This window comes from Aspergillus japonicus, assembly GCF_003184785.1.
Source record: "Aspergillus japonicus CBS 114.51 unplaced genomic scaffold BO86scaffold_34, whole genome shotgun sequence".
Taxonomy (NCBI): domain Eukaryota; kingdom Fungi; phylum Ascomycota; class Eurotiomycetes; order Eurotiales; family Aspergillaceae; genus Aspergillus; species Aspergillus japonicus.
In genome coordinates this window covers 76706-103628 of record NW_020291671.1, presented here as the reverse complement: position 1 = coordinate 103628, position 26923 = coordinate 76706, and the positions used below count along the sequence as shown (strand labels likewise).

The 26923-nt window shown below is 54.6% G+C and overlaps 12 protein-coding genes across 12 annotated transcripts; 5 read left to right on the top strand and 7 right to left on the bottom strand.

The window, feature by feature from the left end:
* Window positions 1-1024: 1024 nt before the first annotated feature.
* Window positions 1025-3472, bottom strand: BO86DRAFT_449044 (Zn(II)2Cys6 transcription factor; the record flags this gene model as incomplete). Its single annotated transcript, XM_025676682.1, has 4 exons — window positions 3130-3472; window positions 2592-3078; window positions 2141-2549; window positions 1025-2083 (listed from the first exon to the last, which is right to left on the bottom strand). The coding sequence occupies exons 1-4, from the start codon at window positions 3392-3394 to the stop codon at window positions 1025-1027; spliced, it is 2220 nt and encodes a 739-aa protein (XP_025526366.1). The 5' UTR covers window positions 3395-3472.
* Window positions 3473-3771: 299 nt separating this feature from the next.
* Window positions 3772-5081, bottom strand: BO86DRAFT_364779 (uncharacterized protein; the record flags this gene model as incomplete). Its single annotated transcript, XM_025670022.1, has 5 exons — window positions 5002-5081; window positions 4742-4947; window positions 4604-4681; window positions 4080-4546; window positions 3772-4029 (listed from the first exon to the last, which is right to left on the bottom strand). The coding sequence occupies exons 1-5, from the start codon at window positions 5016-5018 to the stop codon at window positions 3772-3774; spliced, it is 1026 nt and encodes a 341-aa protein (XP_025526365.1). The 5' UTR covers window positions 5019-5081.
* Window positions 5082-5486: 405 nt separating this feature from the next.
* On the top strand, window positions 5487-6969 carry BO86DRAFT_400772 (alpha-hydroxy acid oxidase; the record flags this gene model as incomplete). The annotated part of the gene is made up of 8 exons (XM_025673724.1): window positions 5487-5580; window positions 5635-5668; window positions 5716-5818; window positions 5884-6271; window positions 6331-6405; window positions 6462-6715; window positions 6769-6845; window positions 6894-6969. The coding sequence occupies 8 exons, from the start codon at window positions 5487-5489 to the stop codon at window positions 6967-6969; spliced, it is 1101 nt and encodes a 366-aa protein (XP_025526364.1).
* On the top strand, window positions 6894-8780 carry BO86DRAFT_449043 (isopenicillin N synthase family dioxygenase). Its single transcript, XM_025676681.1, has 5 exons — window positions 6894-7202; window positions 7257-7442; window positions 7511-7885; window positions 7939-8492; window positions 8564-8780. The coding sequence occupies exons 1-4, from the start codon at window positions 7169-7171 to the stop codon at window positions 8379-8381; spliced, it is 1038 nt and encodes a 345-aa protein (XP_025526363.1). The 5' UTR covers window positions 6894-7168; the 3' UTR covers window positions 8382-8492; window positions 8564-8780.
* Window positions 8781-9073: 293 nt separating this feature from the next.
* Window positions 9074-11683, top strand: BO86DRAFT_126767 (acyl-CoA oxidase). The gene is made up of 4 exons (XM_025666071.1): window positions 9074-9550; window positions 9619-9992; window positions 10044-10710; window positions 10764-11683. The coding sequence occupies exons 1-4, from the start codon at window positions 9185-9187 to the stop codon at window positions 11439-11441; spliced, it is 2085 nt and encodes a 694-aa protein (XP_025526362.1). The 5' UTR covers window positions 9074-9184; the 3' UTR covers window positions 11442-11683.
* On the top strand, window positions 11684-13190 carry BO86DRAFT_433136 (zinc-binding alcohol dehydrogenase family protein; the record flags this gene model as incomplete). Its single annotated transcript, XM_025675820.1, has 3 exons — window positions 11684-12183; window positions 12280-12397; window positions 12469-13190. The coding sequence occupies exons 1-3, from the start codon at window positions 11926-11928 to the stop codon at window positions 13188-13190; spliced, it is 1098 nt and encodes a 365-aa protein (XP_025526361.1). The 5' UTR covers window positions 11684-11925.
* Window positions 13191-13504: 314 nt separating this feature from the next.
* On the bottom strand, window positions 13505-14830 carry BO86DRAFT_419983 (NADH:flavin oxidoreductase/NADH oxidase; the record flags this gene model as incomplete). Its single annotated transcript, XM_025675172.1, has 2 exons — window positions 13505-14602; window positions 14660-14830. The coding sequence occupies 2 exons, from the start codon at window positions 14828-14830 to the stop codon at window positions 13505-13507; spliced, it is 1269 nt and encodes a 422-aa protein (XP_025526360.1).
* Window positions 14831-15919: 1089 nt separating this feature from the next.
* BO86DRAFT_364762 (adenosine deaminase family protein) lies at window positions 15920-17360 on the bottom strand (the record flags this gene model as incomplete). The annotated part of the gene is made up of 2 exons (XM_025670021.1): window positions 16651-17360; window positions 15920-16582 (listed from the first exon to the last, which is right to left on the bottom strand). The coding sequence occupies exons 1-2, from the start codon at window positions 17083-17085 to the stop codon at window positions 15920-15922; spliced, it is 1098 nt and encodes a 365-aa protein (XP_025526359.1). The 5' UTR covers window positions 17086-17360.
* A 147-nt stretch (window positions 17361-17507) lies between these two features.
* Window positions 17508-19337, bottom strand: BO86DRAFT_316077 (purine-cytosine permease family protein; the record flags this gene model as incomplete). Its single annotated transcript, XM_025668119.1, has 4 exons — window positions 17508-17636; window positions 17737-18098; window positions 18162-18987; window positions 19059-19337. 4 exons carry the CDS (start codon window positions 19335-19337, stop codon window positions 17508-17510), a joined length of 1596 nt encoding a protein of 531 aa, XP_025526358.1.
* Window positions 19279-21818, bottom strand: BO86DRAFT_126683 (Zn(II)2Cys6 transcription factor). The gene is made up of 5 exons (XM_025666070.1): window positions 21339-21818; window positions 20847-21279; window positions 20447-20790; window positions 19857-20390; window positions 19279-19805 (listed from the first exon to the last, which is right to left on the bottom strand). Exons 1-5 carry the CDS (start codon window positions 21518-21520, stop codon window positions 19571-19573), a joined length of 1728 nt encoding a protein of 575 aa, XP_025526357.1. The 5' UTR covers window positions 21521-21818; the 3' UTR covers window positions 19279-19570.
* Window positions 21819-21954: 136 nt separating this feature from the next.
* Window positions 21955-23930, top strand: BO86DRAFT_390280 (isopenicillin N synthase family dioxygenase). The gene is made up of 7 exons (XM_025672340.1): window positions 21955-22475; window positions 22541-22593; window positions 22651-22864; window positions 22917-23099; window positions 23169-23189; window positions 23243-23394; window positions 23499-23930. The coding sequence occupies exons 1-7, from the start codon at window positions 22220-22222 to the stop codon at window positions 23748-23750; spliced, it is 1131 nt and encodes a 376-aa protein (XP_025526356.1). The 5' UTR covers window positions 21955-22219; the 3' UTR covers window positions 23751-23930.
* A 21-nt stretch (window positions 23931-23951) lies between these two features.
* BO86DRAFT_390279 (uncharacterized protein) lies at window positions 23952-26419 on the bottom strand. The gene has a single exon (XM_025672339.1). The coding sequence runs from the start codon at window positions 26287-26289 to the stop codon at window positions 24070-24072; it is 2220 nt and encodes a 739-aa protein (XP_025526355.1). The 5' UTR covers window positions 26290-26419; the 3' UTR covers window positions 23952-24069.
* Between the last annotated feature and the right edge of the window lie 504 nt (window positions 26420-26923).

Below are 26923 nucleotides of genomic sequence, written 5' to 3'. Positions count from 1 at the left end.
ACTGCCTAAACCGGATTTGGGGAATAAGCTGCCAGTTTGCTGGACTGATTCGGAATGGAGGAATGAGCGGGTCTCCAGCTGTCCCGCGGTTCCGATAAGGGAGCCGGAGGGCTTGAGATATACACAGTACAGCAGTCTAACCCTTAATGCGCTATCGATAAGTCTATCGCCCAAACGGGCATGTTTATCGCCGAGTGGGTTCTGCGCTGGGCTGGATTCTGTGGCCATCATTCCGTGGAATCACCTTCCCTTTCTGTTTCGCCTGAGACGCGCGGCTCCGCTTTAGGGCCAACCGGACGCCGCTTTCTGCCATCCGTTCGTCCCATGCAGTGAGCATCAAAGTGCGTGTTCTCAGCAATTCTTGCTTCATCCTGGTTTACTCTACCGGTAACCTTCGGTGAAAGAAATTCTTCCTTGATGTACTTCGTCAAGTTGCCGTTCACTACCTTGACTATCACAAAAAGCCTCTCCTGTTGCAATCCTACTAGTTGATTCGGATGCCTAAGTCGTCAACAGTCTTATATTGGCGGAGTTCACTTTCTGCTATGCGATGAATGCCGTGAGGGTAGTTCGTTCCGGGAGCAGTAACACTCCCAGGGCAGGGAAATTACAATACTCACTCCGGAGCTAGGGCATCTCATAAAGTACTCCCTCCCTTCAAGTAAGATCATTCCATAAGAGTATTTTCTCTCCGGGGAATCGCTTTATATACAATACTCGATTACTACCCCGTGCCTCTTCCACCGGATCATTCAACAAGATTAGTGTTCAGGTTGCCCCCAATCCACCCCGACCACCCATCCCATCACGCAAAGCTAGAAGACCTTGGCTCTCAAAGCATTGGAAAGCCTAGTCGGGCTATGGCGAGGGGAGGTGAACGAGGAGCTGCTGCGAGGATGGAGATTGCGGAGTTTAGACTTGTGCATAGAACTCTAAGATTAAGTGAGATCGACTTTTTAGTCGCATTCCGAGTCATGATTTCGTCACCTCGTATAGACCGTGAAGTGTACTACAATTAGCCTATCTAAGCAAGGATAGGCCAGATCTGCCCTTGCTTGGTCACGTCCAACCATGTCGGAATGGACTCGCCGCGACTGGAAGTGATGTGCTCGTCCTGCTGCGTCCAGACCTTTTTCATGACCTCGCGCGCAACGCGGAACCCCGCAAACCCGCACCGCGCTTCTCCCTTGTCCAGCAGCTTCAGAACCTCGCACCGTCGCTCGGGAGTGGTCGCTTCACACCCTGCGATAAACAGTGGCCACGCCGTGCCCGGTCCGGTCTGTCCTGCTTCGGTCAACGCAGCGTCGAATTTGCTGAGCGATGTGACGACCTTGTCGACGTGGCCTTCAAGGATCAGCGGGTGTACCTCGCGAATGCGACGGTAGAAGAAGATGACCAGCGCCGAGTTCAGCGCCTCGAGGAGGTACTCGTGCGCCTGGGAGCACACCTCTGAGAGATTCGGGGACGTGCTCGCGCTCTCGACTTTGCGCGAGGCTAACGCGCAGACCATATTCTCGAGCCGGGCGCTGCGGCGGTGCAGCGCATCCCACGCCTCGATGCTGGCTTTCTTGACCTGCGGTGTCCGCCGGGCCACTCGGAAGGTCTCCATCACGTTGGCTAGGCGTGTTGTTTGGGAGACCAGACTCAGCCAGGTCTCCGGGATCCCGTATATCTGGTGATACAGAGTGTCTGGGTAGCTACGGGAGTCTTGGAGGTGGATATCATGGAGACCGACATCTTGGCTCTTGGGTTCGTTGATGTTCAGGTCGCTGTCGGACGGGCCGCGGGCTAGACGGAGGAAGTCGTCTAATCGGGAGGTCTGTTCGCTGGTGGTGTTGGGTCTGTTGTTGCTATCAGACTTTTCGCATCGGAACGAGCATTTCAAGGCGTTCATGAAATGCTCCGAGGGGGTATAGTCGTGTAGGGTGTAGGTGCTTTCCCCGATGATTCGAAGCCAAGTGTATACATGGTGAAGGAGGCGGGCTTTCTGGGAGATGCGTCGCTTGGAGAGGCCCCGCAAGCGCAGCAGTCGCTCAGCGTCGACCATATAGCATCTTGCGTCTTGCTGCTGGCCGCTGATGATCTGCGCGGCGTGAGTAAGATATCGTACCCGTGGCTTGCGACTAATGCATGGACTTACAGCAAATTCGGTCAAGGCACAGATGGCCATCAGCTGATCCTTGTACTTGGCAGCTTTGGGTTGAATCTCATGTCTTAGCGATGTCTGCATATGGTCCTTCGCGAGATTATATGCATGCTCGGCGATTGGCTGCCAATTGCCCCGAGACTCTGATGTAGTCATTGATGGATTGACGGTCAGATGCAGTGCAGAACATGCTAGAAGACAATACAGGTTTGCCAAGCGAGCGTGGCTGATGTTCTGCGACCCTAGAAATGTCAAATCACTGTACGTCACCACTGCAGAAGGCACGTTCGTGATTTTCCACGGAGACTTCTGCTCAAGGGGAATAGCTGACATGCGCGAGATGACATGATCCTGGAAATGTCGCAGCAGAAAGTGGGCATCAGCCAGCACATTGACTGGGTCACTGGCCAAGGTCGAGGGTAGCTGCGGGATCAAGGTCGAATACGTTCCTTCTTGCTCCCCAGTTGTATCGAGGATTGGATCTGTTGTCACTACCGCACCACCATTGACAGCAGCCTGTGCGTCTGGCTCGAGAAAAAGAGCATCACCAATGTCAAAAGCCGTTGACATCATGGAGTCTGGCATTTGGAGATCGATACTAAAGAGATCCGACCATTGTAGCAGATCATTCATGTAAGCAATCGAGTCCTGCGACAGTGACGGGCTTACAACCGGGCTGGTTTCAACCAGGGGTGCTGGCACCGGCGGAGGGCTCACGACCTCCGTGTCCCTGGATCCTTCTGGCTGCGAGGCAGTCTTTTCATGCTTCGTGCCCGACAGATCCAGCACGGCGAAAGGCCCGACCACGATGCTTTCATCGGTAGGTCGGTCTGAATCCCTCGCCCGGCTATCGATCTCCGCTAAGGAGGCATCGATAGACCCCGACACCAGTTCCGCGCTCAAGGCATCACTCATAGAAAGCCGTGACTGCTCTGAATTGAGTCATTAGAGGCCATCATGGAGATGAGGCAGAGTCAAGTCACCTGTGTACAGAAGACGTCTCGGGCCCAACTTGGCCGGATCTTTCTTGAGTTTCCAGTCCCTCGATCGCGGCGGCGACTGATGCTTGCGCGCAGCAACCCAGCGAATATCATCGGTGAACCCCTCACATGTCACCCCGCTGGCCCGGCACATCTGGCACGAGGGTCTCCGTTGATCGCATTTGGCATGCCGGCGACGGCAGGTCTTGCAGGCTCCCAAAGCATGGGTGCGACGGGATCGGTTGCCTGATGCCTTGGATCCTGCCATGACATCGGAAGTAATTGTCAATCGTAGCAATGATGTGATGGGAGATGATCGAGTCTGAGACTTAGATTTGATATCGTGGAGAATCTGGGGTAATGGAAAGGCGTGTTGCTATATCAGGAAGCACCACAATCTGCAACCCCTCACTTTCCGCGGAACCTCTTTCCTCTTTCGCTGCAATTCCTGTCGGAAGGACCTGCTTTTTAGGGTTAGTGCCGACTTGTGTAGATAAGCCACCTTTCTTATCTAATTTATGTTCTAAACCGAAAGGCAAATGCGAACAGACATTAAAGACGAATCAAAGAAAGAGGCATAAAGGATTGAAAAAAGTTTGTAATTATGGGCGAGTGAGATATATTGCTTTATTCAAAGTCTAGAAGCTACGCCAAGCCCAAAGTCTCTGCTTCAGCGCTGACAGCAAGGGGAATCTCCTCTTCCAACGTATGTCGTTCGGGCACCCAGTTCAAGTAGTGGCGAGCTCTTTGAGCCACCTGTTTCGCGTTCGTACCAAGAATAACTGCAGCATGGGGCGTGATGGAGTCCGCCTCGCTAGGGTCAACCTCCTTCACAGAAGCTGAATCTGCAAGACCGAGTTTGTAGACCTCCTGTGCGATGCGCTGTGAGATCTCCTTGAAGGACTAGTTGCTGTTAGCGGCTGGGGTATAGCACGAACGGTCAATCCACTCACCAGCGTCGCGGTATTCACCGGAAAATATAGTCCATCCTCATTCCACAACTCGCCGTCAGCATTTTCGAGTGCTTTCTCCACCAACTTCACAAATATGTTGCTCAAGTCTGCGATGTGGATGTTGCTCCAAGTGCTTTCGCCCTTGCCCACCTGAACACCCTCCCGACGCTGCAGGTTTGCCCGCGCAAGCTCGGGAATTTGAATGCTTCGCTGCTTGACAATGCCTCGGCCGCGACCATAGATGATCGGGCCGAACATGAGAGCGGTCTTGGGTCGCGTGGCCGTCGGAGGCAAGTTGGCGACAAAGTTGTCAACGATGCGCTTAGATGAGTAACGCTTAATTAGCGCGTGCAACTCCTCCGCGCCGTCGACGTCACTGTAAATGCTGCTTGATGCTTGGCCGAAAGTATTGTGTTCAATGTCGGGCATGGAAAGAACGCTGGCGCCGGACATCTGGATCCAGTAGCCTGACATCATTATTAGCTGTCGCTCGCCGTTCGAATCGACCATTGCTCCCTACTGACCAGGCTTTGTCCTAGCTTCTGCTGACAGACCGCGTGCGATGGCTTCGACGCTCTTGATATGGTTGGTGCTTGCGGCATCTGAAGGGAGAGTATGAGGTTAGCAATATGATTCATGGAATTCAGAGGGGTTAAACGCACGGATGACAATGTCTGCGTGAGTAGCCTCCTTCTCAATGACAGCAGCCGCGTCCAAATCCCCAATCACCACGCGCACGTTAGGATAGGCAGCCTGGACTTTCTTTGCCTTCTCTTCATCTCTCAAGAGGATACTGTAATCGCATTTGGGTAGAGCTGACCGAAGAGCGTGGAGAACATCGCCGCCAATGTAGCCTGACGCACCAGTTCTGGAGAGTGGTGAGCATGATTTCGTGGACGACTGCGAGGGTGTTCGTTCTTACAGGAAGATCCTCGCCATCTTGATCAGAATTGTGTCTGTTGCTTCGATGTAAATTTCTGGCCGTCGATATGGTACTGTCAATGAGAGATGAAGATGAAGAATGAGGGGGAAGAAAAGACCCCGCGATGTAGGAGATGGGCGGGCGAGAGTAGCAGTCCCGGATAGGAAGGTGGTCCCGGGGACGACCTGCCTCGGGAGTCAAAACATCTCTAGGTGAATGCGATATCTCTCTATACTAGACGATATTGCCGATCGGTGTTGGAGGTGCGGATTCTTGCGTAGTAGATGCGCTGCGTCTTACCATCGCAATTCTGATACCGTTTTGGGAAATCCTGTCCCAAAAAAGTGTCATGCGCCGGTGTTCCTCTCTCTCATATAACGCCAAACAAGATGCTGGGTGCAACACCCTTCACTGCAGTCTAGCCATTGCTCTCTCACCGTCATCATCTCCAATTCCGATTCCTTTTCCTCTTCAGCCCATTGAGAATGGCCCACCGTGGAGTGAGTTATGACAAGAATGTCAGCTGCATCGCAGATCTGAAAGCTCTTGGAAGCCAGAACCTCCCTGTGATGGTCAGAGGTGTGCTACTGCGTCGAGCATGGCCAGCATACGCATCCAGCTGACGCGCTATAGAATACTATAATGAGGGTGCCATGGATCTCATCACGTAGGTCCGACTCGATTGTCACGCCTACATCCCTAACACAACTTCAGACTACGTGAGAACGAGGCTGCGTTCGACCGGTACAAGATCCGACCGCGCATCTTGATCAACGTGGACAAGGTGGACACTAGTACTGAGGTTCTCGGCACGAAGGTACAGTACAACACTCTTTCCCATTGAGGTTGTCGTACCAATACTAACCTCGTCCGTGCGCACAGGTATCCCTCCCCATCGGATTCAGCCCGGCGGCGTCACACAAACTTGCGCACTCTGACGGCGAGTTGGCGACCTCACGCGCTGCTGCCAACCATGGCATCTGCATGGGTCTTTCCTCATATTCAAACTATTCGCTAGAGGATGTAGCCAGTCAGGGCCGTGGGAATCCATATGTGATGCAGATGTGTGTTTTAAGGGATCGTTCAATCACGCTGCAGCTGCTGCGCCGAGCGGAAAATGCGGGCTACAAGGCGCTTTTCTTGTCGGTGGACGTGCCTGTTTTAGGCAAACGATTGAATGAGCACCGGAACAACTACACCCTGCCGGAGGATATGGAATGGCCGAATATCTTAAGTTGCGGCCGTGATGCTTCCAACCGGACTGAGTACGGTAGGTTGGAAATTTGAACCACGATGATGCCCGCAATCGTTGACTTGACGTTGCGTTAGATCCGAGTTTGGACTGGGAAAGCACCATTCCCTGGCTCAGGGAAAACACAACACTGCAGATTTGGTTGAAAGGAGGTAAGAGCAAGCCTCAATTGATTCGTCCGGGACCACCTCTGATTGATTCTCCACAGTATATACCCCCGAAGACGTTGAGCTCGCCATCCAATACGGTCTGGACGGCGTCATCATCTCCAACCACGGGGGTCGCCAACTCGACGGTGTCCCAGCCACCCTGGATGCTCTTCGAGAATGCGCACCGGTTGCTAAGGGTCGTATTCAAATCGCAATCGATGGAGGCATTCGACGCGGTTCCGACATCTTCAAGGCCATTGCTTTGGGTGCAGATTTCTGTTTTGTCGGACGCATTCCGATTTGGGGATTGGCGGTACGTATCCTCACTCGTCTTCAGCGATGGCATTGCTAACGGCAAGGCTTCAGTACGACGGCCAGAAGGGTGTGGAACTGGCCATTCAGATCCTGCGCAACGAGCTCATGATCACGATGGCACTAGCTGGGTAAGTGCTCCCAATTATGAAATGCGATCCCTTGCTAACGTGATGTAGATGCCGTTCAATCAAGGAGATCCAAAGGAGGCATTTGTCAATTCTCAAACCTGATGGCGTTCTTTCCAAGCTTTGACGGCGTTTCTTATATCCAGCCCACTCAGTTTTGAACCATTCGATGCTTAGCAATTTAGCTCAATCTTGACACTTCTTCAGTTCTGTGCATCATTATTCATCAGAGTAGCTTAAGAGCCAGGGGATGCAAACCCACGTGTCCAAACGCTTACCCCGCAGTACTTCATTGACCTCAACACAAATCAGTCAACATCAGCACCATGGCAACAGCACCGCCCATCATTGACTTTGGGGGTTTGTAGCCGATATCAGATGTGGAGATTATGCATGACTGATAATACTTTGTAGTTTGGAACGAATCCGATCCAGAAAAGAAAGCAACTCTCGTTCGGCAGATTCGAGAAGCTTGCCAGAGACATGGATTCTTTCAGCTGGTCAACCATGGCATTCCCCTCGGAATTCAACAGAATGTTCTCGAGCAGGCCCGAGATTTTTTCAGTCTCCCGATTGAGGTGAAAGAGAAATACAGCATGGGTAGATTACTCATAGGATCATCGATTTAGCTTCAACGATTAGGGGCAGGCTGACCTGTAAACCACTAGACATTGGCACACCAAACCTGGGGTACGAACGCCTTCGCGCACAGAACTTCGAAAAACGAGGACCCGGCGATTTGAAAGAAGGGTTTTATTTGTGCCGAGAGCTAGCCCCGAACCATCCCGCCGTGAAGGCTGGGAAGTTCTCGCAAGGTGAGAACAAATATCCGGCCGAAATCAGAGATCCAACGCGGTTCCGCGCTGTGGTCAATGACTACCACACCCTCATGACCTACCTGTCTCGGGAGATCTTCCGCATACTAGCATTGACCTTGGATCTGAGAGAGGATTGGTTCGATGAATTCTGCCGCGAATCGGCAACCATTCTGCGGTTGTTGCGCTACCCGCCGCAGGAAACAGACGAGTCGAGTTTGGAGCGAGGTACGCAAAATGAACACCCCGACAACTGCAGCAGTATTGAGTCGATCTCGCAGGCATCGGCGCGCATACGGATTTCGGCGGCCTCACTATCCTACTGCAGGACGATAAAGGCGGACTTCAGGTCTGGGACCGCGAGGCATCTCAATGGGCGGATGTTGTCCCTATTCCCGGCGCGTTGGTGGTCAACCTGGGGAACATGATGATGCGCTGGACCAACGATCGATATTTATCCAACCTCCACCGCGTAATCAACAGAAGTGGCGAGGAGCGATACAGTGCCCCGTTCTTCTTCTCGGGCAATCCGGACTTTCTGGTGGAGTGTATCCCGAGTTGCAAGGGGGGGACGGAGGCGGCCAAATACCCTCCCATCACGGTGCAAGAGTGGATGTTGGCGCGGTATGCAGACACATACGGGAATTCGCAGCAGGCTGCAGCTATGGCGGAGCTATCAAGAGATACAGAGGATGCAATCGTTGTTGATCGGAATGTAGACTGAGCCTCATTTTACGGGCATTGAGAGCAAGCGTGTGAGAGGTGCACGTGGATCATGCTGGTTCAGCTTCAACATGTGAGAGTGGATCTACCGGCGTCTCGTTTGTGGCCTCAGGTTAGTCACTTGGAAATTCGCACTCAATTTCAAGTCCACCTCGATAAACATGCAACTGAAATACTTCATAGTAGACAAGCCTGTGATCGTCTGGTATTACGACTGGAGCTTTTGGCAGCAACATGGTGCCGTGATCTCATTCTCAAATACAATATATTTTCACCTCATGCTGGCCAGGCAGAGCAGCAGCACAAACAACTCACATGGCTTGTGACAATACATGTGAAGCTGATTCCGATTTATCGCAGTCCTGATAATCTAAAGCCATGAGACCAGTTTCGATTCAAAATGGTGCTGATCTCAGCTCGTGATAGCGATCAGATAACCACGAGTGCTTGCACTGATTGGGAAAGGATTCCGATGCACTGCAGCTGAGGAAGGATGACTCGGTAAAGATCGGTCCGATGGAGCATTGCCAGTCGGCAATTTTGCCCCTTCACCCCTCCCCGTATTCAGGCATCAAGGCTGCCATTTACTTGCCTCGGTACTTACTGCATTGGGAAGCGCCGACAGCCGACGGGTCTCGACCGAATAATCCCAACGCTGCTGGGCTTATTCTCGCTTCACCACTTCCCACCCCCCCCCCCGGAATCTGGCCTCTTTATAACGCCTTCCCCACCCCCTGTCCCCCAGATTTTTTTCCACAGCTCTTTTCCACAGTTTTGCTTCCCCCAGATTCATTCAATCTTACAATGCCGTCTCCACCTCCCGATTGGGTTCAGGCCCTGAAGCCGGCCGACCCGCAGGGCTCACACTTGCTTCAAGAGGAGCGTGCTCAGTCTAACGTCGCAGTGGACAAGCTCGGCGAGCTACTTCACACGAAAGACTTCCTTGACCGTCAAGACAAGATCCTGTCTATCCTAAAGTCGGAGAAAGTCTTTGACAAGTCCGACAACCACACGTTAGGCCGGACCGAGCGCATTCAACGGTCCCTGGCCAAGGCCAAGCGGCTGCATCAGCTGGCTGAGCAAAACCGCTGGTCGGACGCCGAATTCCACACTGCAAATGACTTGCTTTCAGAGCCTACGCCGTATGGTCTGCACGCCACCATGTTTCTGGTATGTTTGGGAACAATTCTCTCCTCATCCGGTTGGGCCGAATGCTAATTGGCATTTCTTTGCGCTAGGTCACCTTGCGGGAACAAGGCACCCCGGAGCAACACAAGCTTTTCTACGAGCCGGCTCAAAACTACAAGATCTTGGGATGCTATGCGCAAACAGAATTGGGTCACGGGTCCAATGTCCGCGGGCTTGAGACCACCGCGACCTGGAACCCGGAGGACAAGACATTTACCATCCACTCCCCTACGCTGACTGCCTCCAAATGGTGGATCGGCTCGCTGGGACGTACTGCCAACCACGCAGTGGTGATGGCGCAGCTCTACGTCAAGGGCAAGAACTACGGTCCTCACCCTTTCGTTGTGCAGATCCGTGACATGGAGACGCATCAGCCTTTGGAGAACGTATACGTGGGTGATATCGGACCGAAATTCGGATACAAGTGAGTACCGACCGTCATGTGGTTGTGTGATGATCATACTGACTTTGCTAGCACGATGGACAATGGTTTCCTTCTGTTCAACAAGGTCAAGATCCCTCATGAGAATATGCTGGCTCGCTTCTGTCGCGTGGATCAGGCGACTAGCGAGTACCAGCGCCCAGCTTCCCCTTCCTTGGTTTACGGTACCATGACCTGGGTCCGTTCCAACATTGTCCTTCAAGCCGGTGGTGTCCTTGCTCGTGGTGTTACCATCGCCACCCGGTATTGTGCTGTGCGTCGACAGTTCCAGGATCGCGATGCCAAGAGCCACGAAGGAGAGAATCAGGTGCTCAATTACAAGATGGTTCAGATCCGTCTCCTTCCCTTGCTTGCGTCGATGTATGCCCTGCACTTCACCGGTCGGGGCATGCAGCGACTCTACGAGGAGAACCAGATCCGCATGAAGGCTGCCTCGGAGCCGGGACAGGACAAGCGTGGTGCCGGACCTGAGCAGTTGAGGGCTGGAGCGGATTTGTTGGCCGATCTCCATGCTACGTCTTGCGGTCTCAAGGCATTGGCTAGTACGACGGCCGGTGAAGGTCTTGAGGTGTGCCGTCGTGCCTGCGGTGGTCACGGATACAGCAGCTTCAGCGGCATTGGACCCTGGTACTCGGATTATCTGCCCACACTCACCTGGGAAGGCGACAATTACATGTTGACGCAGCAGGTGGCAAGATACGTAAGTGACGTGATTGTTTCGATATGCCAAGACATTTCCGCTGACTGATCTAGCTTTTGAAATCTGCTCGTGCTGTTCTTGCTGGCAAGGGAACCGGCAACGACACCTCCCAGATTCTGCAGACCTACCTCAACCGCCGTGACAAGGGCGCTTCGTTTGACATCCTCGGGAACGATGCCGACATTGTGGCTGCCTTTGCTTGGCGCACGGCTCACATGACCTTCGAGGCCCTCAAGCACCGGGACGTCGAGAAGCGTTCATGGAACAGTCTTCTGGTCGACTTCTGGCGCTTGTCGACTGCCCACTCCCAGTACCTGGCTGTTAAGAACTTCTACGAGGCTGTCAACTCGAAAGAGGTGGCGGCGGCCGTGGACGGTGCGACGACCGAGGTCCTGCAGAAGCTGTTCCGCTTGTACGCTCTGCACACTCTGGAGCGTGAAGCTTCCGAATTCTTCTCGTCGAGCGCGGTCACGGTCCGCCAGATCGGCCTGGCTCGGGAGAACGCAGTGATGAAGCTTTTGGATGAAATCCGGCCCCACGCCGTGCGGCTGGTGGATGCCTGGAAGATTCCGGATTGGCAGCTGGACAGCAGTCTGGGCAAGTATGATGGCGACGTCTACCCGGATCTGTTCCGCCGGGCCAGCCAGAACCCGGTCAACGATCTGGTGTTCGACCCCTATCCTTGGAACGCGGCTGTCCTCAAGAACAGCCCGCCCAAGAGCAAGCTATGATTTGACTTGGTTCTCGTCATGGGTGATGCGTGGTAGATATAGATCTAGAACGTCTATAGACTAGAGGCTAGAGATGCGACGAATACATGTAAATATGAAACCAGATGCTTGTCGAAACCGGTCGATCCTCGATAGTTTCTGCCCCGTCTCGGGGAGGCTCCACTTTCTTCAACAATTGCCGTTGCCCGACAGAACGGATCACGGCTGAACAACATCCGTTGGAGATTTGCCCCGGGCCTCAAACCTCAACTATAACTCGGGTGCAATTTTCCCACCCATCCGGCCTGCACAACCCCAACATAAGCTTCTTCAGGTGACGTCAAACCTCCACCGTCTCCACCCTGCTTAATAATTGCATCCCTGAAGAAAAGTGAAGCCACAATGGGGTCATCCCGACGGGGCGAGTATTTATTTGGTGTCTGGCACGGTAGTACCAGCTGCCAGCATCTCCACCAGCCCATAACCACCTAGCAACACCCCCGAAATGAAGCAAATCATCAACCTCCCCGGCCCCAGCTGCAAGCTGATCGACTCCCCGATCCCCGCGATCAACGACGACCAGGTGCTCATCCGGGTGGTCGTGTCCGGCTCGAACCCGAAGGACTGGAAGGTGCCCGAGCTGGCGGGGAGCGACGACGAGACGTTCGGGGCGCGCTACGCCCATATCAAAGATGGCGTGAACCAGGGCGACGACATCGCGGGCGTGGTCGAGAAGGTTGGGCGGAATGTGTTTGAGTTCAAGGTCGGTCTGCCCATCCCTCTCTCTTATCGCATCTATCCATCGCGATCATCCCAACCCCCACAAAACGTATACAACGAAGACTAACAGCGACAAAAGCCCGGAGACCGCGTCGGCGCCTTCCACGAAATGCTGGCCCCCGGCGGCTCGTACGCCGAGTACGCCGTCGCCTGGAGCCACACCACCTTCCACATCCCGGCCAAGGTGTCGTTCGAGGGTGCGTACTCCGTCCCTTGGGTCATACTCAGACCTATCCCTAAACCCAGACTCAGACTAACAGCACAACAGAAGCGGCCACCATCCCCCTCGCAGCGCTAACAGCCATCGTCTCGCTGTACCACCACCACCGCCTCCCGCTCCCCTGGACGCCCGCGGCCCCGGGCCCGACCCCCCAGCGCACCCCCTTGTTAATCTACGGCGGCAGCACGGCCGTCGGCGCCTTCGCCATCAAACTGGCCCGACGCAGCAACATCCACCCGATCATCGCCATCGCCGGGCGCGGCGCGAGCTACATAGCCCAATTCCTGGACCCGGCCCAGGGCGACGCGATCGTCGACTACCGCGCCGGCGCAGCGGCCACCATCGCCGGCGTGAAGGCCGCGCTGGCGGCCGCAGTCCCCACCTCGGACGAGGGTGAACTGAAACTAGAACACGTCCTCGACACGATCGTCAGCGAAACCAGCTCCGACGTCATCCGCAGCGTGGTCGCGCCCGGCGGCCAGGTCAACTACGTGCTGCCCTGTCCGTATGACGTGTCGCCCGGCGTGAAGACCAACACGTGGGTGAGCAGTGCGCACGAGGTGGGCGGGGAGGCGGACGCCCGGGATCTGTGTTTTGTCTTTTGTCGGTGGTTTGGACGGGCGCTGGCCGAGGGGACGTTTGAGGGCCATCCGTTTGAGGTGCGCGAGAACGGGCTGTTGGGGGTGGAGGGGGCGATGCGCGATTTGAGGGACGGGAGGGCGAGTGCGGTCAAGTATGTGTTTCGGGTGGGGGAGACGCCGGGGTTGTAGGTTTATCTTCCCGGGAATTATATTGTGGAAGGGGGGAAGAGGGGGTTGATGGATGAATTGTGTTGTAGATATAGATGGTCATGTTTTAGATCAGTTCATAGGAAGACAGGCAATAGAAGTGTCAATGTGAGATGTATGCTGTCGATGACTGAGGGTGGTTGCGTCGGTTTGAGTATGCTAGAATTTAGAGATTGTGGTCGTATACTGTTGATGATTCTTGTCTAGAGGCAAAAGGAGAAGAAGTCCGTAAGTCTGGTAGAATTCTCAATATCGAATGTATGTTCAACGCTTATCTATGTACAATCTATAACACATTACATATCAAAGATCGACGGCTTGTACACCGACGGGTCGATGTACGGAGTGCCGCCACGTCTCGTGAAGCCCCAACGGATCTGACTGGCCATGGAGATTTCCACGTCCAGGTGTTGAGCGAAGGTCCAGGCCAAGCCGGGATCCTTCTGGAATCCACGACCAACGAGGATCACGTCGATGCCGTCCTTCTCGATGATCTCCTCGGCCTGACGGCCGTTGGTGATAGCACCAACCGCCGACACAAGCAGCTTGTCACCAACAGCCTTCTTGACTGCAGCGGCGAAAGGAACCTGGAAGCCCGGGCTGGACTTCACCTTCTGGGCAGCGTGCACACCGCCGGAGCTGATGTCGATCAGATCAACGGCACCCTGCTTGACCAGCTCCTGGGCAAACTGGATGGTGCAGTCGTTGTTCCAGCTCTGCTCCGGGAGGACCTCCTCCAGCCAGTCGGAAGCAGAGATACGGAGGAAGATAGGCATGTTGGGGCCGACCGTGTCACGGGTCAGCTGGGCAATCTCCAAGGGGAGGCGGATGCGGTTCTCGAAGGAGCCACCGTACTCATCAGTGCGGTTGTTGGCAGCGGGAGATAGGAAAGACGAAAGAAGGTATCCGTGAGCGTTGTGGATCTCGATGAAGTCAACGCCGACCGCAAGCGCGCGCTTGACGGCGGCAACCCAGTCGTTCTTGAACTGGACGATGTCGTCCTTGGTCATCGCCTTGGGCTGGGGGAAGGAGTCGGCAAAGGCGATGTCGCTGGGTCCCTTGACGTTGTCCGGCCACCCGCCGACCTTCTCGGTGGCAACCACGGCGGTCGAGATCCACGGAGCAACGGTGCTGGCCTTGCGTCCGGCGTGGGCCAACTGCACTCCGATCTTCTGGTTCTGGCTGTGCACGAACTCAACGACCTGGCGCATGGGCTCGATCTGCGAGTCCTTCCACAATCCCACGTCCTGCGGGGTGATGCGACCCTCGGGCTGCACGGCAGTCGCCTCGATCATCATCAATCCGGGACCCCGCTGGGCGATCGAACCCAAGTGGGCAATGTGGTAGGGGGTCATGTGGCCATCCTGGGCACTGTATTGGCAGAGGGGAGCAAGCTAGAAACCGCAGAGTCAGCACAGAGCCCACCAAGTGCATGCAGACACAAAACTTACACCGAGGCGGTTCTGGAAAGTAAGACCGCGGATGGTCAGAGGCTGATAGAGCTTGGGCACCGGCTTGCCGCTAGTCTGAGGATTGGCTGCCGTACCTGCGGGAGGATCCTGAGCGGGGGTGAAGTAGGAGGTGCCCGGAGCGGGCGCGATATCAACGTCGGGGATAGACATGGTGAGGATGTGTAAATATCTTAGAATATGACACACTGAGACCGATAAGGGCCTGACCGGACGAACAGCGACCTTTATACGGTCTGGGTAGAATCCGTTGGAAACATGATTTGAAATCCAGAGTGGAGATGTTCAACCGCTCGAAATTCGGCATGCAAAGAGTCGGTGGAGCAGCCCCAACTTGCCGAACATTCTTCCTCCAGGGCGGGCCCCTTGATCACCTCCCCTTTCGGTATAAGTCTCCGACCCAAATGTGGCTAAAATCAGGGCACATCATGGTTGTGTAGGTGTGTCAGCAGCACAATTTGTGCTATCAGACCAGAAAGTGTGGGGCTCTGGCCGCGTATCCGTCAATGGCGTGGAGTGCCTGGAAAGCCTCTGATGCAAAGTTTGCCCGAGGCAAAAGTATCTTCCAAAGTGGGCTCCACCAGTGGCACCAGTGGCACCAGTCGCCTTCACTCATATCAGATCACTGGTACAATCCAGCATTTTCGAGGCAGGGCAATCGGGCTGGTGGAAGTTGTTTCATGCATTGAAAATGTCTCCGATGCGCATAGTTTAAGCAGTTAGAGTGGAGATGCAGCGTTGCACTGTGTCAGTGTCAGAATTCAATTCAATGATTGGCAAATCAAGTCCATTGCATCTGCTTGCTGATGAATCAGGGATGACAGAATTATCTTGACATTGGATCATGCCATCGAACGAACCAGCGAATAGTAGTGATGGAGATGGAGATGGGAGAGATTGATGAAGTTGAGAAGTCCGTCGAAGGGAGAATGAAGCAAGAGCACGTGACTGCCGCGGGGCTGCCCATCCCATCTCAGTTACCCACTACACTACCTACTAACCTACTATGTGCTGACATGCGACACTCTCCTTCTCAATAAAAAGGACTTATATGCATTGTGCATGGTATCTTCTTGTTCATGCAAGCCATTCAGGCCCTGATTCTATGTGCAGCATCTCGATAGATGCTAAAATTGAAGCAATACGACCCCACCATATATCGCCATGCTCATAGTATCTCCCGGTGAACGAGTTGCCATACAAACCAGGTGGCAGCTAGACACGCAACGCCCGTAAGATCAATCAAGCTGGACTTGCCTGGTAGGCGACAATCTCCTCACGCAGCATCGCCTTAGCTTCACACGAAGCCCAGCTCATCTCCACCGCATTCAAGGACAGCTGCACTACCTCCTCCTGTGTAAACTTGGCCCGGTCTGCAACGACCTCCAGAGCCTCCTGCACCCAGTTCTGCCCCGCAAGGGCCGGATCATCGCTATGAATCGAGATTCGCACTCCACTGTCAAAGAGCCTGCGCACAACACCCTCGAAGAAAGCCTGGTCCGGGTCATCGTGGTGCATCAGCGCAGGCAGAGACGTCCACGGGCAGATCGTGAGTCCGATCGCGTTTCTGCGCAGCAGATCGACCAGGCCGGTACTGTCCGCGGCACTGATCCCGTGGTCGATGCGGTCGACGCCGCCGCCGCCGAGTTGGGTCACGCATTCGCGGATGTGCTGGTGGATGGCCGGCGCGGGGACCGTCGGATCGCAGTGGATGGTGAGGCGAAAGCCGTCTTGTCGCGCGCGGGTGTAGAGCTGGTTGAACTTGAGTGGCGAGCTCTCATCGCTGAACCCGGCCATGCCAATGCCGACGATCATGTCGCGGTGGCGGAGGGCGTCCTCGTACGCCGCCATCATCTCGATGGGGTCTGCGGTGCGTGAGAAGCTGAGCACCCACGCGGACTTGACCTGGCCAGAACTGGGCGCGTTAGTATCGTTCTCATCCTCGGGATTCTTGAGACTACAGACCCACTCACCCCAAGCGTCCGCTTCGCTTCTACCTGCGCCCTGCGATACCCCGCCATCTGGGTGTCGAGCGACACGCCCCACCGCGTCAGCTCCATGAAGTCGATAAAGGGCTCCGCATAGCGCACGTTCATCTGCGCGGCGCGCCGGTAGTACAGCATCGCCAGCTCGTAGAAGTCGTCGGCGGTCACGAGGACCCGGCCCCCGCGCTCGAAGAGCTCGAAGAAGCCCCGCGAAAGCTCCGCCACATCTGTGGATCGGTCACAGCAGGCGGAGAAGAATTCTTGATATCGGCGCTCGAGTCCCTCCACGGTGTCGGCGATGTCTGGGACGTTGTTCTTCTGGGCGAGCTTGTGTCTTAGCGGAGCGTCGAGGACCCCTTGGATGTGGACGTGGAGCTCCACTTTTGGGAGGCCGGCGATGAAGGCTGCCGTCGCTTGCGCCATTGTCTTTACAGTAGATTGAGGGGCGAGTGAAGTAGCTATCGTGGATGAATTGCGATCGAAGATTACCTAGTTGATTAGTGGCTCCTCTTTGCTTTTAATGCATGGGTGTACTGAATGTCTTGCGGAAGGTGGAGACTCACCCGGTATCTCAACCGAGACCCAGCCTAACCATGAGTGTGAGTATCAGTCTGGCACCGAGATCATACCACTCACTGATGGCTTTGAAAGGGCTGCTTTGTGGTTTACCCCAGGAACATGTTTATGCTGCTACGGACTAGATAATCAAATTATCACTAGTAAGTCTATGTATGTAGGTGTGTACAATACCAAGGTAAGTACCTAGTACCTAAAAAGATACCCTCCCAACCCCTCCCAACCTACAACCCGAATCGCCACAGCCCTACCGCACCCCTTCTCCCACCTCATCGTCCTAGATACTTAATCTCAAAGGCCCTCACCGGCGCAAAGATTATCAGACACGACAAAAGTGCAATGAACGGGCCAACATCGCCGCCCCCATCGCCGATCAGCTTCGCAAGCGGCCCAACAAACTAGTAGTAGTAAGGACAAACGTCAGCTCCGCCCACTCTATCAAGTCACAAAACAACAGCAACAGCAACAGCAACAGGGGATTACTGAGAAGAGACCTACCCAAGTTTGATTCATCCCCAAGAACGTCAACCCATACCCCGCCAACAACGTCGTGAGCCCCGCAACCCCCCAGGGCATCACCGTCTGATCCTGCCATTCGTCCGCATCGTACCCGCCCAGCCGCGGGCGGAAGACGAAATGCTCGAGGGCCATGCAGCCGGTCAGAATGATGCCGAAGTAGCCGAGCAACGCGACGAAGTTCGAGATGATGTCCGCGACGGCGTTCTGCCCGCCGAGCGCGATGCCCAGGATTGTGCCGCTGATGAGCGTCGTCCAGAGGAGGCGGGGGATCTGCATGACAAAGCGGTGGAGTTGCTGTAGGGAAAGGGACATGGAGTAGAACATGGCGGATTGGACGGCCGCTGGGTGGGGTTGTTAGGAAGGGAGCAGGAAAGGGTATGAAATGGATATTGTGAGTCACGTACTGAAGCTGACTGCGAAAAGCACGCCCGTGACCTGACCCCAGGCGCGCGGCGTCATCGAATATAAGACCACCCCCCCAATGCTGGACTCGTCGTAGGCCGTCGCGAAGGCCGGATCGGACGCGTAGGTGCCGCCCAGATATGCCCCGGTGACGATGAGGAACGTGCTCGACGCGAACAGGCCGGCGAACGTGAGTATGAACACCTTCACTTTGCTGGTGTCCGCGCGGTACTGCACGTAGTAGTCCCCGGCCATGGTGGTCCAGGTGATTGCGCCGCCGAAGGCGATGCTAAAGAAGGAGAGGCAGGAGCCGATGTAGGTTGGGCCGTGGACCTGGCGGTCGCCCGGGGTGGGGGAGAAGTCTTGCGCAGACTGGCCGAGCAGGACGCAAACGAGGACGAAGATGAGCGCCCAGGAGTATCGCTCGTAGATGTGGATGACGCGCAGGCCCACGAGGGAGATGAGCCACGAGGTGATGACGGTGACGGCGATGCCGACAGAGACGGGGGCTCGACCCCCGGAGATGGCGGCGATGGTCTGCCCGCTGAGAATGGTCTGCACGATGGCGTACCCGCCGATGATGATGACGTTGAGGATCGCGCACACCCGGCCGCCCCAGATGCCCAGCGAGAAGCGCGTGATGGCGATCTGGCGCAGGCCCGTGAGGGGCGCCAGCGTGGCCGCGAACGCCGGGCCCATGGCGCCGAAGAAGGTGCCGAGCACGCCCACCAGGATGCTGTCGTAGACGGAGAGCCCGAACATGGGGCCGTACATGCCCAGGATGATGTTGGAGGGGTTCATGGTCATGGAGATCCACAGCGTGATCATCTGGAAGAAAATTTTGGATGTTAGTCGGTGGCCTGCGGGTAGAACGGGGCGTTCGGGTTGGTGCTGCGTACCGTCCAAGCCGGAGGGTTCGATCTCTGGTCTTCTGGAACTCGTTCGGGTCCATCGGTGCTAGATGAGTTGCCCCCTTGAACCCATTTCTCGAGGCGTTGCAATGGACCCAGGATCGTGGAGTGGAATTTGAGGCTGTCCACCCGTCCGATGGCGTAGTCGGCACTGTTGGCACAAGACTGTGACTTGTTGTTGCTGTTGCTGCCATCGATTTCTGAAGTTGATGCCCCCTCCAGATGGTCTCCTACGTGCAGGACGATCGCGTCGCGGTCGTGACCCATGGCACTGTTCTTGATGGGGACAAAGGTTGAGGACTAGAGCTCACCTCAGGGCATCATATGCACTCAATAAATAGGTGACTAAAAGGGTTGTATAAGATTAATTGGTTGAATCGCGTGCCGCATACTCCAACGCCACCTTCGGGCCAGATACCGGGCGAGTCTCCACTGAAGATAAGCCGCTTGGATAGTGCCTTGGCAGGAATCCGGGGTAAAGGAACGTCCACTATGGATATTTACAACGTTGGTATGTGTATGGGCCTGGGATGGGCCGGCCACCTCCGCCGTATTGCCCTCTCTAATATCTCCAGCGCCGCGCTTGCCAGCCGATTCTCGGAGCCCTTGGCACGTAGAATATCGCACACCTTATACACCGTCTCCACATCAGCCCAGACAGTGTCTGGCCCCTCATCCCCCTGCTGCAGGGTGATGAGAGAGATGCAGGTCATGAACAGTGTCGTGATTGTGAACCTAGCCTCGTCAGACACAACCGCTGTAAAGCACCAAACATACGCTACTCACCAGTTCTTGATCCGGTCATCGCGACCTTGCAACGCAAGCTGAAGGATCGTTCTACTTGTCGCCACACAGACAGATCGCGCCCTCGATCTAGCATTGGCCTCAGCGGGCCCGAGGCTAGTGAGCGTGGAAAAGAACGCAATCTGCCCGTCGAGCAGCGTGTAGCAGATGTTGCTCCTCTGCTGCTCCATCCAGGGGTACCGGAACTCGTCATCCTCCGTCACTTCGTCGCCATCGGCGCGCAGAAAAGCCGGCAGCTGCGCGATGAGTTTGGCGATCTTTTCGTCCGTGCGCGCGACTAGCGCCACCGCGTCGTTTTCCATCCACTTTCCGGCCCGGAGCATCTGCTGGAACTCGTAGTATATCTTTGCCCCTTCGATTAGTGCCAGCTGGTACTGCATTGGACGGGGATCGGGCTCTGCGCGGGCGGGGATTACACCACCAACATCTGCGAGCTCGTCATCGTCGGCGAGGGAGGGCATGTTTACGTTGAAATCATCGATGCGCACGAGTGGTGTTCGATACGGCACGATGAGCCTTAATTAGTTTGTCAGTGCCGGATCTGGTCATCTCCACGTCGCTGGCGTACGTACCAGTCTCCGATCACCAGAGACCACCAGAGACGCCTGTAAAGCTCCGCCTCGAGTGGCGGATGCTTTGCTAGATTTTCCTCCCTGTCGATCCCCAGCATCTGCGCGGTGCGGATTGCCACAGGCCAGAGGTTGAAGAAACAGGATCGGTGGCCTAGGACGATGAACACGTCTCCTAGGATCGCAATTGCCTGTACACAGCGGATGTCAGGGGCGCGGATGAAATCTGCCTTCTGAAGAAGGAAGATGGCGGCGTCAAACCAGTTCTGGATATGTAGCATTGCCTCGCTCCCCGCAGCGTCTGTGTCTTGAGGCCACCAGTCGTCGAGCTTGAGGTAGAGGACTTCCTGTGGGACGTTAGCTTAGATGTTATTTGTTGTACCGAAATTACGATCACGCGTACGGCGAGAAGACTGAAGTATATAGCCAGCCAATGCGGATCATAGTCAGCGTGCTCGCCTCCGTTCGAGCACCAGCGCCAGAATTGATCGTGTTCGTCCATGAAGGTGGGGTAATGAATGGCAAAGTGATGCCATGTCGTCTCGGCACCCGCATGAGCCAGGATCCTATCGCTGAGCTCCCTGGATGGAAGGTGGATGTCCTGCGGACTGAAGACTGAGTTCGGGTGGCCCGAGTCACAAACAGCGTTGAATAGTTCCGAGAGATAATCTAACAGGGTGGAGTCGGGCACAAAGGCCGCAGAGGTACCCGCGGGGGTCTCTGCGGAGGGCGTGGCATGTGGAAACACACCCTGGCTCTGAGAGAGGGCAGCTCGGAGACGGAAGTTCTCGGCAACAACCTCTTCGTAATCTCGAAATGCTAGTGCTGACACCGGTCTATTGGGTGGAGAGTTAGGACAACCTGAGCGGTACGTAGGTTTGGAAAGGAGGCGTGCCTCTGTCGACCGCCTGTGAGATATACGTTCTCCCGACGACACTGGCTGGCTTCTCCTTTCCGGATGCATGTACTACATGGCATCCGTTTGTTGCACTTGACCTTTTTCAGGGAGCAGGGCACGCAGGAGAGCGGGGCTCGCTGGGTTAGACGGGGGGTTTGCGGGGTAGGTGTGGATGCCATTGAAGGGGAGTAGACGGGGGGTGTCTGAATTGTGGAAGTTGGAGATGGATGGATAAGTTGCAGGTAGTTGTATCTACTAGCCTGAGGCAGATAGTAGAAAGGTCCACAAATGGTAGAGCTAACCCAAAACGGAAATCCTCCTGTCACAGGCTGGGCTTCAGCTGGGCTTCCAGCTGGGCTTCTGTCCACTTCACCATATGAGGGTCCAATTTATTGAGTCTAGCAGCAATATTGCACTAAATACGGGAGAAATAGGGGTAACCTGCCGAATAAAGAAATAGAGAAGAGAAACGATATCATACAGGACCAAGCAAGCGCTGACCACCGGTAACTTTGGCGTTTACCTAAAGGCCGAGCGACAACTTCCAGCGCTGAAATTTCTAAGTCATGATACTGACCAAAGTCTACAACTCTGCTCAGGGTTGGCCTACGTCTGGTCACTCCAGCATCAGAAACCCTGTTCTGATCTCGGCGACCTGCGCGGCACTTATCCGCGGAGACTCCCTATAGATACGGGCGAGATTTCGGGTGGGTTTTGGCTATCGGACATCGTCGGAGCCAGCCATAGACCCAACGACCCAACGTCTTATGCATGACAATACCTAGTCCTGTATAAGTTCCCGACTTACTCTTCAGTCTTATCAACAGATCTGCCACAGAATCAACTTTCTCATTCAAGCTTGCTTTCAACTCACCACCATGGGATCTGAATTCGCTATCCCCGACGACCCCGATCGGGTCTTCTTCTACTCCTCCCAGGGCCGCGAGTCCCGCCCAATCCTTCGAGGAAAGGATGCAAAGACAACATTCGATTCGATACCCGTCATCGACGTGTCGTCGATTATGTCGGACAACTTAGAGGAGCGCAAAAGGCTGGCTGCGGCAGTGGATCGTGCGGCTTCTGAAGTGGGCTTTTTTTATTTCGATAACCCGCCCGTTGACACGAGAAAGATGGGTATATACGTCTCCACTTCGATGTACCATCAACGACTGTACTAATCGTGAACTCATGGTGCGCAGATACAGCATTTGCCGCCATCAAGAAATTATTTGCTCTGCCTTCTAAAGAGAAAGTGAGTTGGTCGTGTCTGCTAACGATATCCTGCCGGGTCTAACCACGGTGTGGACAGATGAAAGTCCACGTCAACAACAGCCCAAATGGCAAGGGTTATGCCTTTCGAGCTCAGGAAGAGGGCCATATCACCAATGAGAGTTTCGGGATGGGCAATGACTACACGGAGCCCGAGCAGGCAGCCACCAGCGGTGGTATGACGAGCACTATCCCGCTGAACCGGTGGCCCGACGAAGCCTTGCCGGAGTTTCGCGCCGCGATCTACGAGTACTGTATGTGCCGAATCCCACAGTGAACTCGAGCTAAAACTGACGTGACCATCAGGGAAAGAAGTCCATGCATTTTCCCGCCGACTGGTCGGCATTTTCGCCCTCGCCCTTGGTCTCGACGAGCACGCGCTGGACCACATGTTCCAAGAGCCGCTGACGGATGTCACCATCCAACACTACTGCAAGCACCCCAGCGACTCGTACAAGCCTGTCCTGACACCGCACTCCGACTATGGCGGTACGTACTCTGCCTCGCCAGAAGAATCATCATTGTTCCACGCACTAACCACCGTAATCGCGGATCCAGCCTTCACTTGCCTTCTGCAAAGTACGTGATCCGCTCCCCAATGATGCGTGGAGGCGAGGCTAACACATTCGCAGCGGAGGTCGGCGGCCTAGAAGTCCTCAACGCCAATGCAATCTGGGTACCCGTCCCACTGCGTGAGCACGCCTTCGTCATGAACACCGGAAGCCACTTTGAGATTCTATCCAACGGTCGGTGGAAAGCGACGGTGCATCGAGTGAGCGGCCGGGTAAGTGGAAATGTCTACCCTTGCGGCTTTGCCATCCATCCAGTCGCCAGAACGCTACGATTTAACTGGATATACGTACTGATCATTTCAATCGTGTCTGACAGGGCGACATCGACCGCTACTCACTCCCGTTCTTCTGGGGCTTTGACCCGACCACCGTCGTGACGCCGCTGGAGAAATTCCGCGGGGAAACGAATCTGGAGCCCGAACTGGCCGGTCGGGAGTTTGCGAAGGGCACGTTCAGCACTAAGCCTGATCATCCGGTTGTTGCGGAGATGAAAGCGCGGGGTCTCGAGTTTGAGGATTATTGCTATGCGAATCTCTTGCATGGGAAGGACCCATGGGTGAAGGGATGAGAGGGTTAGTTACCACTGTATGTGGTGGTCGGCTCATATGTTGAAGGTTGTGGTGGCATTCCTCTAGGAGAGCATTCGTTATTTATTCTCATATATACATTCAGTTCATATAACCCAGAAAGAGGCGCCTGCCTGTATGTCCTAGCCTCGGGCATAAAAGGTAAAACTCGAGATTAATACATCACATGATTGACGGCGTAACTGCCGCCGGGCTTGCCCATCTTCACCATCATTTACCATTCATCTACGGCTTTGCCTCATTTGCAATCATTATTCCCAATCATCCTCTTCGACCCTCGTCCTCACCAATCCTTCTGCTCTAATTACTTCGCTTGAATATCGGCATTTTTCCACTCCCTTCTGACTTCTTCCTTGGGTCTTTGCAAGGCATGAATCCTATCTCGACCAGATATGACACGCTTCTGACAATGGCCTCCACAATCTCCTCCCGCTCAAAGATTGGCTGATGCGAATTATCCACCACGTTGCTCGCAAACTGCCACTGGTTGTCTTCAAACCACTGCATCACAGGGAGAAATGGATGGTCAGATCTAGAATTGATATCTGAGCTTAGTGCGCGCATCCACTCGTCGTGTCGCATGGTCTTCACCGAAACCCCTGTCTCTTGCTGCAGCTTCGCACATAGCTCACCCAGCGTGATCCCATCCCAGCAGTCGACGTTACGCTTAGACCGAGGCGTCCTTTCCATTGTGCTCGCTACTACCAATCGTGCAATCTGATCAACGCCAGCTACAGGAATGTGCGCGTCGGTCAAATCCTCGCTGATTGCGCCGAGACTGAGAATGCTGAACGCAAGCCGCCATAGAAAGTCCTCCGTATGCGCGACGCCTTCGGTCCTAGTGCCAACAGTATAGCCTGGCTGAATCGTCTGCGCGGTTGGAAGATACGGGTCCTCGAGCCTGTCGACGTTGTCATTGTACTGCTCCACTAACAGCCTCGACAACATCTTGGTCTGATCATATCCACTGGCACTTTCAAGCTTCCTCGCAATGTCTTCTCTCGATTCATCTGCTGCGGGAATATATCCGCCTGAGACATAGGTCAGAGGACATGAACTGGATCGCATCGCCACAGCAGAAAGAATCTCCACGGTGCTATCAACGTTCGTCGGTCGGAGAGTCTCATAAGAGTCAAGCCAATTGACTCGCGCTCCGTTGTGGATAATACCATCAATCCGTGACTTGCTGGATTCTCCAGTGAGGCACTTCCATTGTTCTGTGGACAGCCCCAGTTTTTCCTTGCTCAAGTCTCCAAGCCAGATCTCAACACGCGGGTCCAGGCTCCCCGTCCACCACTCGCCGATCTCGGCATGATATTGGATCTTATTCTCAGCTTCAGATATCTCGTTTGCCCGGACTAAACCTATGATATGTCCGACACTATGCTCCGCGAGTAGACAGCGCAACACTTGACTCCCCAGGAACCCGGTAATTGATGTCACGAATATGGTCTTCTTGGTGTTGGGAGGCGCCTTCATTTGTGGTATAATATGGTTTAGCTCGTCGAGGAGATCCACGGTCGTGCCGTCGTCGGTCGCTTCGGCGTCCCCATGGAATAATTCTTCGAGATGTCTGATTGTCAATCCTGGCACCTGCAGTCTTCCCACCTTGATGTCCATTCCCCAATCTCGTCGCATGAGCCCTGTAAGTTGCGCCATTTCAACGGAATCAAGCCCAACACTTGAAATTGGAAAGTCATGATCCCGGACACGCTCAGCGACTGGATCTTGCCTGGCTTCTAATATATCTGCAACTATGTTGCTAAGCTTAACAGCAAACTCTCTTCTCGGATCGATCTTCTCCCACTGTGTCGTGGAAGAGGCTCCTGGTCTGTGCGCAACTAGCTCTGTTCTGTTCATCCGGGAGATAGATGCACGCAATCGCCGTTTATCTTTCTTCTTCGACTCGCTTAATGGGATTGACTCGATCGGTATAAAGACCGAGGGCATCATGTACGAAGGCAATTGTCCCTCCAGTGCCGCATGCATGTCATTCGCCAACGACGAGATGGCATCTTGAGGAGTTTCGACGTAAGCCATAATCTCCAGATTCTCTTCTTTCCCGCCAGCACCGGCCAGAACGACTGCGGCTTTACGCGGAGCAATCACGGACTCAAGGACCCTCTCAATTTCCGTCAGCTCCACTCGCATGCCACGGATTTTGACGAAGCCGCTCTCGCGGCCAATAAAGATGGCGTTGCCCTCAGCATCGAGCTTGGCAAGATCGCCGGTTCTATACATTGGACACTCTGCGGTATTTTGGAATTGGGCATACCACCTCGGAGTCTCGATGAATGCTGAAGAAGTCTGGTCTGGATCGTCCAGATACCCCTTCCCGAGATATGGAGTTTGTATGAGTAGTTCGCCTATTGCGCCAATGGGGAGTAGCCTTTCCACGTTGTCGGGATCCACAATCCAGCAATTGACTCGAATACCTCTCCCTATATCCTTGGGGTCATTGCCTAGTTCCATGCCGGTCTTTATTGTATCCCAAACAGACGTTTCCGTAGTGCCATACATGTTATTCAGCGTGACGTGACGAGACCAATTGCGAAGGATGTTTGAGCTTGGCGCATCGCCTCCGATAGAAATGTCTCTGAGTGAAGGTAAGCTTGCCGGCTCAAGCTGTGCGACCACTGCTGGAGTCAAGGTAGCATCTGTGATTTCGAGCTTGCACATGGTCGACTGCAGATCCTCCACTCTTTCTTCCGTCGATGGAACACAAACAGTTCCTCCAACAATCAAAGGCCCAAAGAGCTCCAGAATGCTAGCATCAAAGGAAAACGAGGCGTACTGCAACTGGTTCGTGTCCGGGCCCAAGTGCAAGGCCTCGGTGACATCTTGCAAGCCTCCAGCGACTGCTCGGTGTATGTGCACCACGCCTTTTGGGTTGCCTGTACTTCCGGACGTGAACATGATGTACGCAACCTGCGAAGGGTCGCTGGCTGTCTCTGTGTGCCAGCCCTTAGGAACCTGTAGCTGCTCTAGACTAGAGAGCGTGATTAGCTCGACATGATCACAACCCGACTCGGTCACTTTGTCCGTGAGCGCCGCCTCGGTGATTAATGCTTGCATTTTTGACTTCTGGGCAATGTAGCCCAGTCGGTCCCCGGGACATGAAACATCGAGCGGAACTAGAGTCGCTCCTGCACGC

Excerpts from the sequence above, each read along its gene's own strand:
- BO86DRAFT_390280 (XM_025672340.1), top strand. The coding sequence starts at position 22,220 with ATGGGATCTGAATTCGCTATCCCCGACGACCCCGATCGGGTCTTCTTC. Across the intron at positions 22,865-22,916 it reads CGCCGCGATCTACGAGTACT|GGAAAGAAGTCCATGCATTT; the intron begins GTATGTGCCGAA and ends CGTGACCATCAG. Across the intron at positions 23,395-23,498 it reads TGCATCGAGTGAGCGGCCGG|GGCGACATCGACCGCTACTC; the intron begins GTAAGTGGAAAT and ends CGTGTCTGACAG.
- BO86DRAFT_449043 (XM_025676681.1), top strand. The coding sequence starts at position 7,169 with ATGGCAACAGCACCGCCCATCATTGACTTTGGGG. Across the intron at positions 7,203-7,256 it reads GCCCATCATTGACTTTGGGG|TTTGGAACGAATCCGATCCA; the intron begins GTTTGTAGCCGA and ends AATACTTTGTAG. Across the intron at positions 7,886-7,938 it reads CGAGTCGAGTTTGGAGCGAG|GCATCGGCGCGCATACGGAT; the intron begins GTACGCAAAATG and ends TCGATCTCGCAG.
- BO86DRAFT_126683 (XM_025666070.1), bottom strand. The coding sequence starts at position 21,520 with ATGGCATCCACACCTACCCCGCAAACCCCCCGTCTAACCCAGCGAGCC. Across the intron at positions 21,280-21,338 it reads CTCACAGGCGGTCGACAGAG|ACCGGTGTCAGCACTAGCAT; the intron begins GCACGCCTCCTT and ends TCCACCCAATAG. Across the intron at positions 20,391-20,446 it reads TCTCTGGTGATCGGAGACTG|GCTCATCGTGCCGTATCGAA; the intron begins GTACGTACGCCA and ends AAACTAATTAAG.
- BO86DRAFT_390279 (XM_025672339.1), bottom strand. The coding sequence starts at position 26,289 with ATGTATGGCACTACGGAAACGTCTGTTTGGGATACAATAAAGACCGGC.
- BO86DRAFT_126767 (XM_025666071.1), top strand. The coding sequence starts at position 9,185 with ATGCCGTCTCCACCTCCCGATTGGGTTCAGGCCCTGAAGCCGGCCGAC. Across the intron at positions 9,993-10,043 it reads GGACCGAAATTCGGATACAA|CACGATGGACAATGGTTTCC; the intron begins GTGAGTACCGAC and ends TGACTTTGCTAG. Across the intron at positions 10,711-10,763 it reads CGCAGCAGGTGGCAAGATAC|CTTTTGAAATCTGCTCGTGC; the intron begins GTAAGTGACGTG and ends TGACTGATCTAG.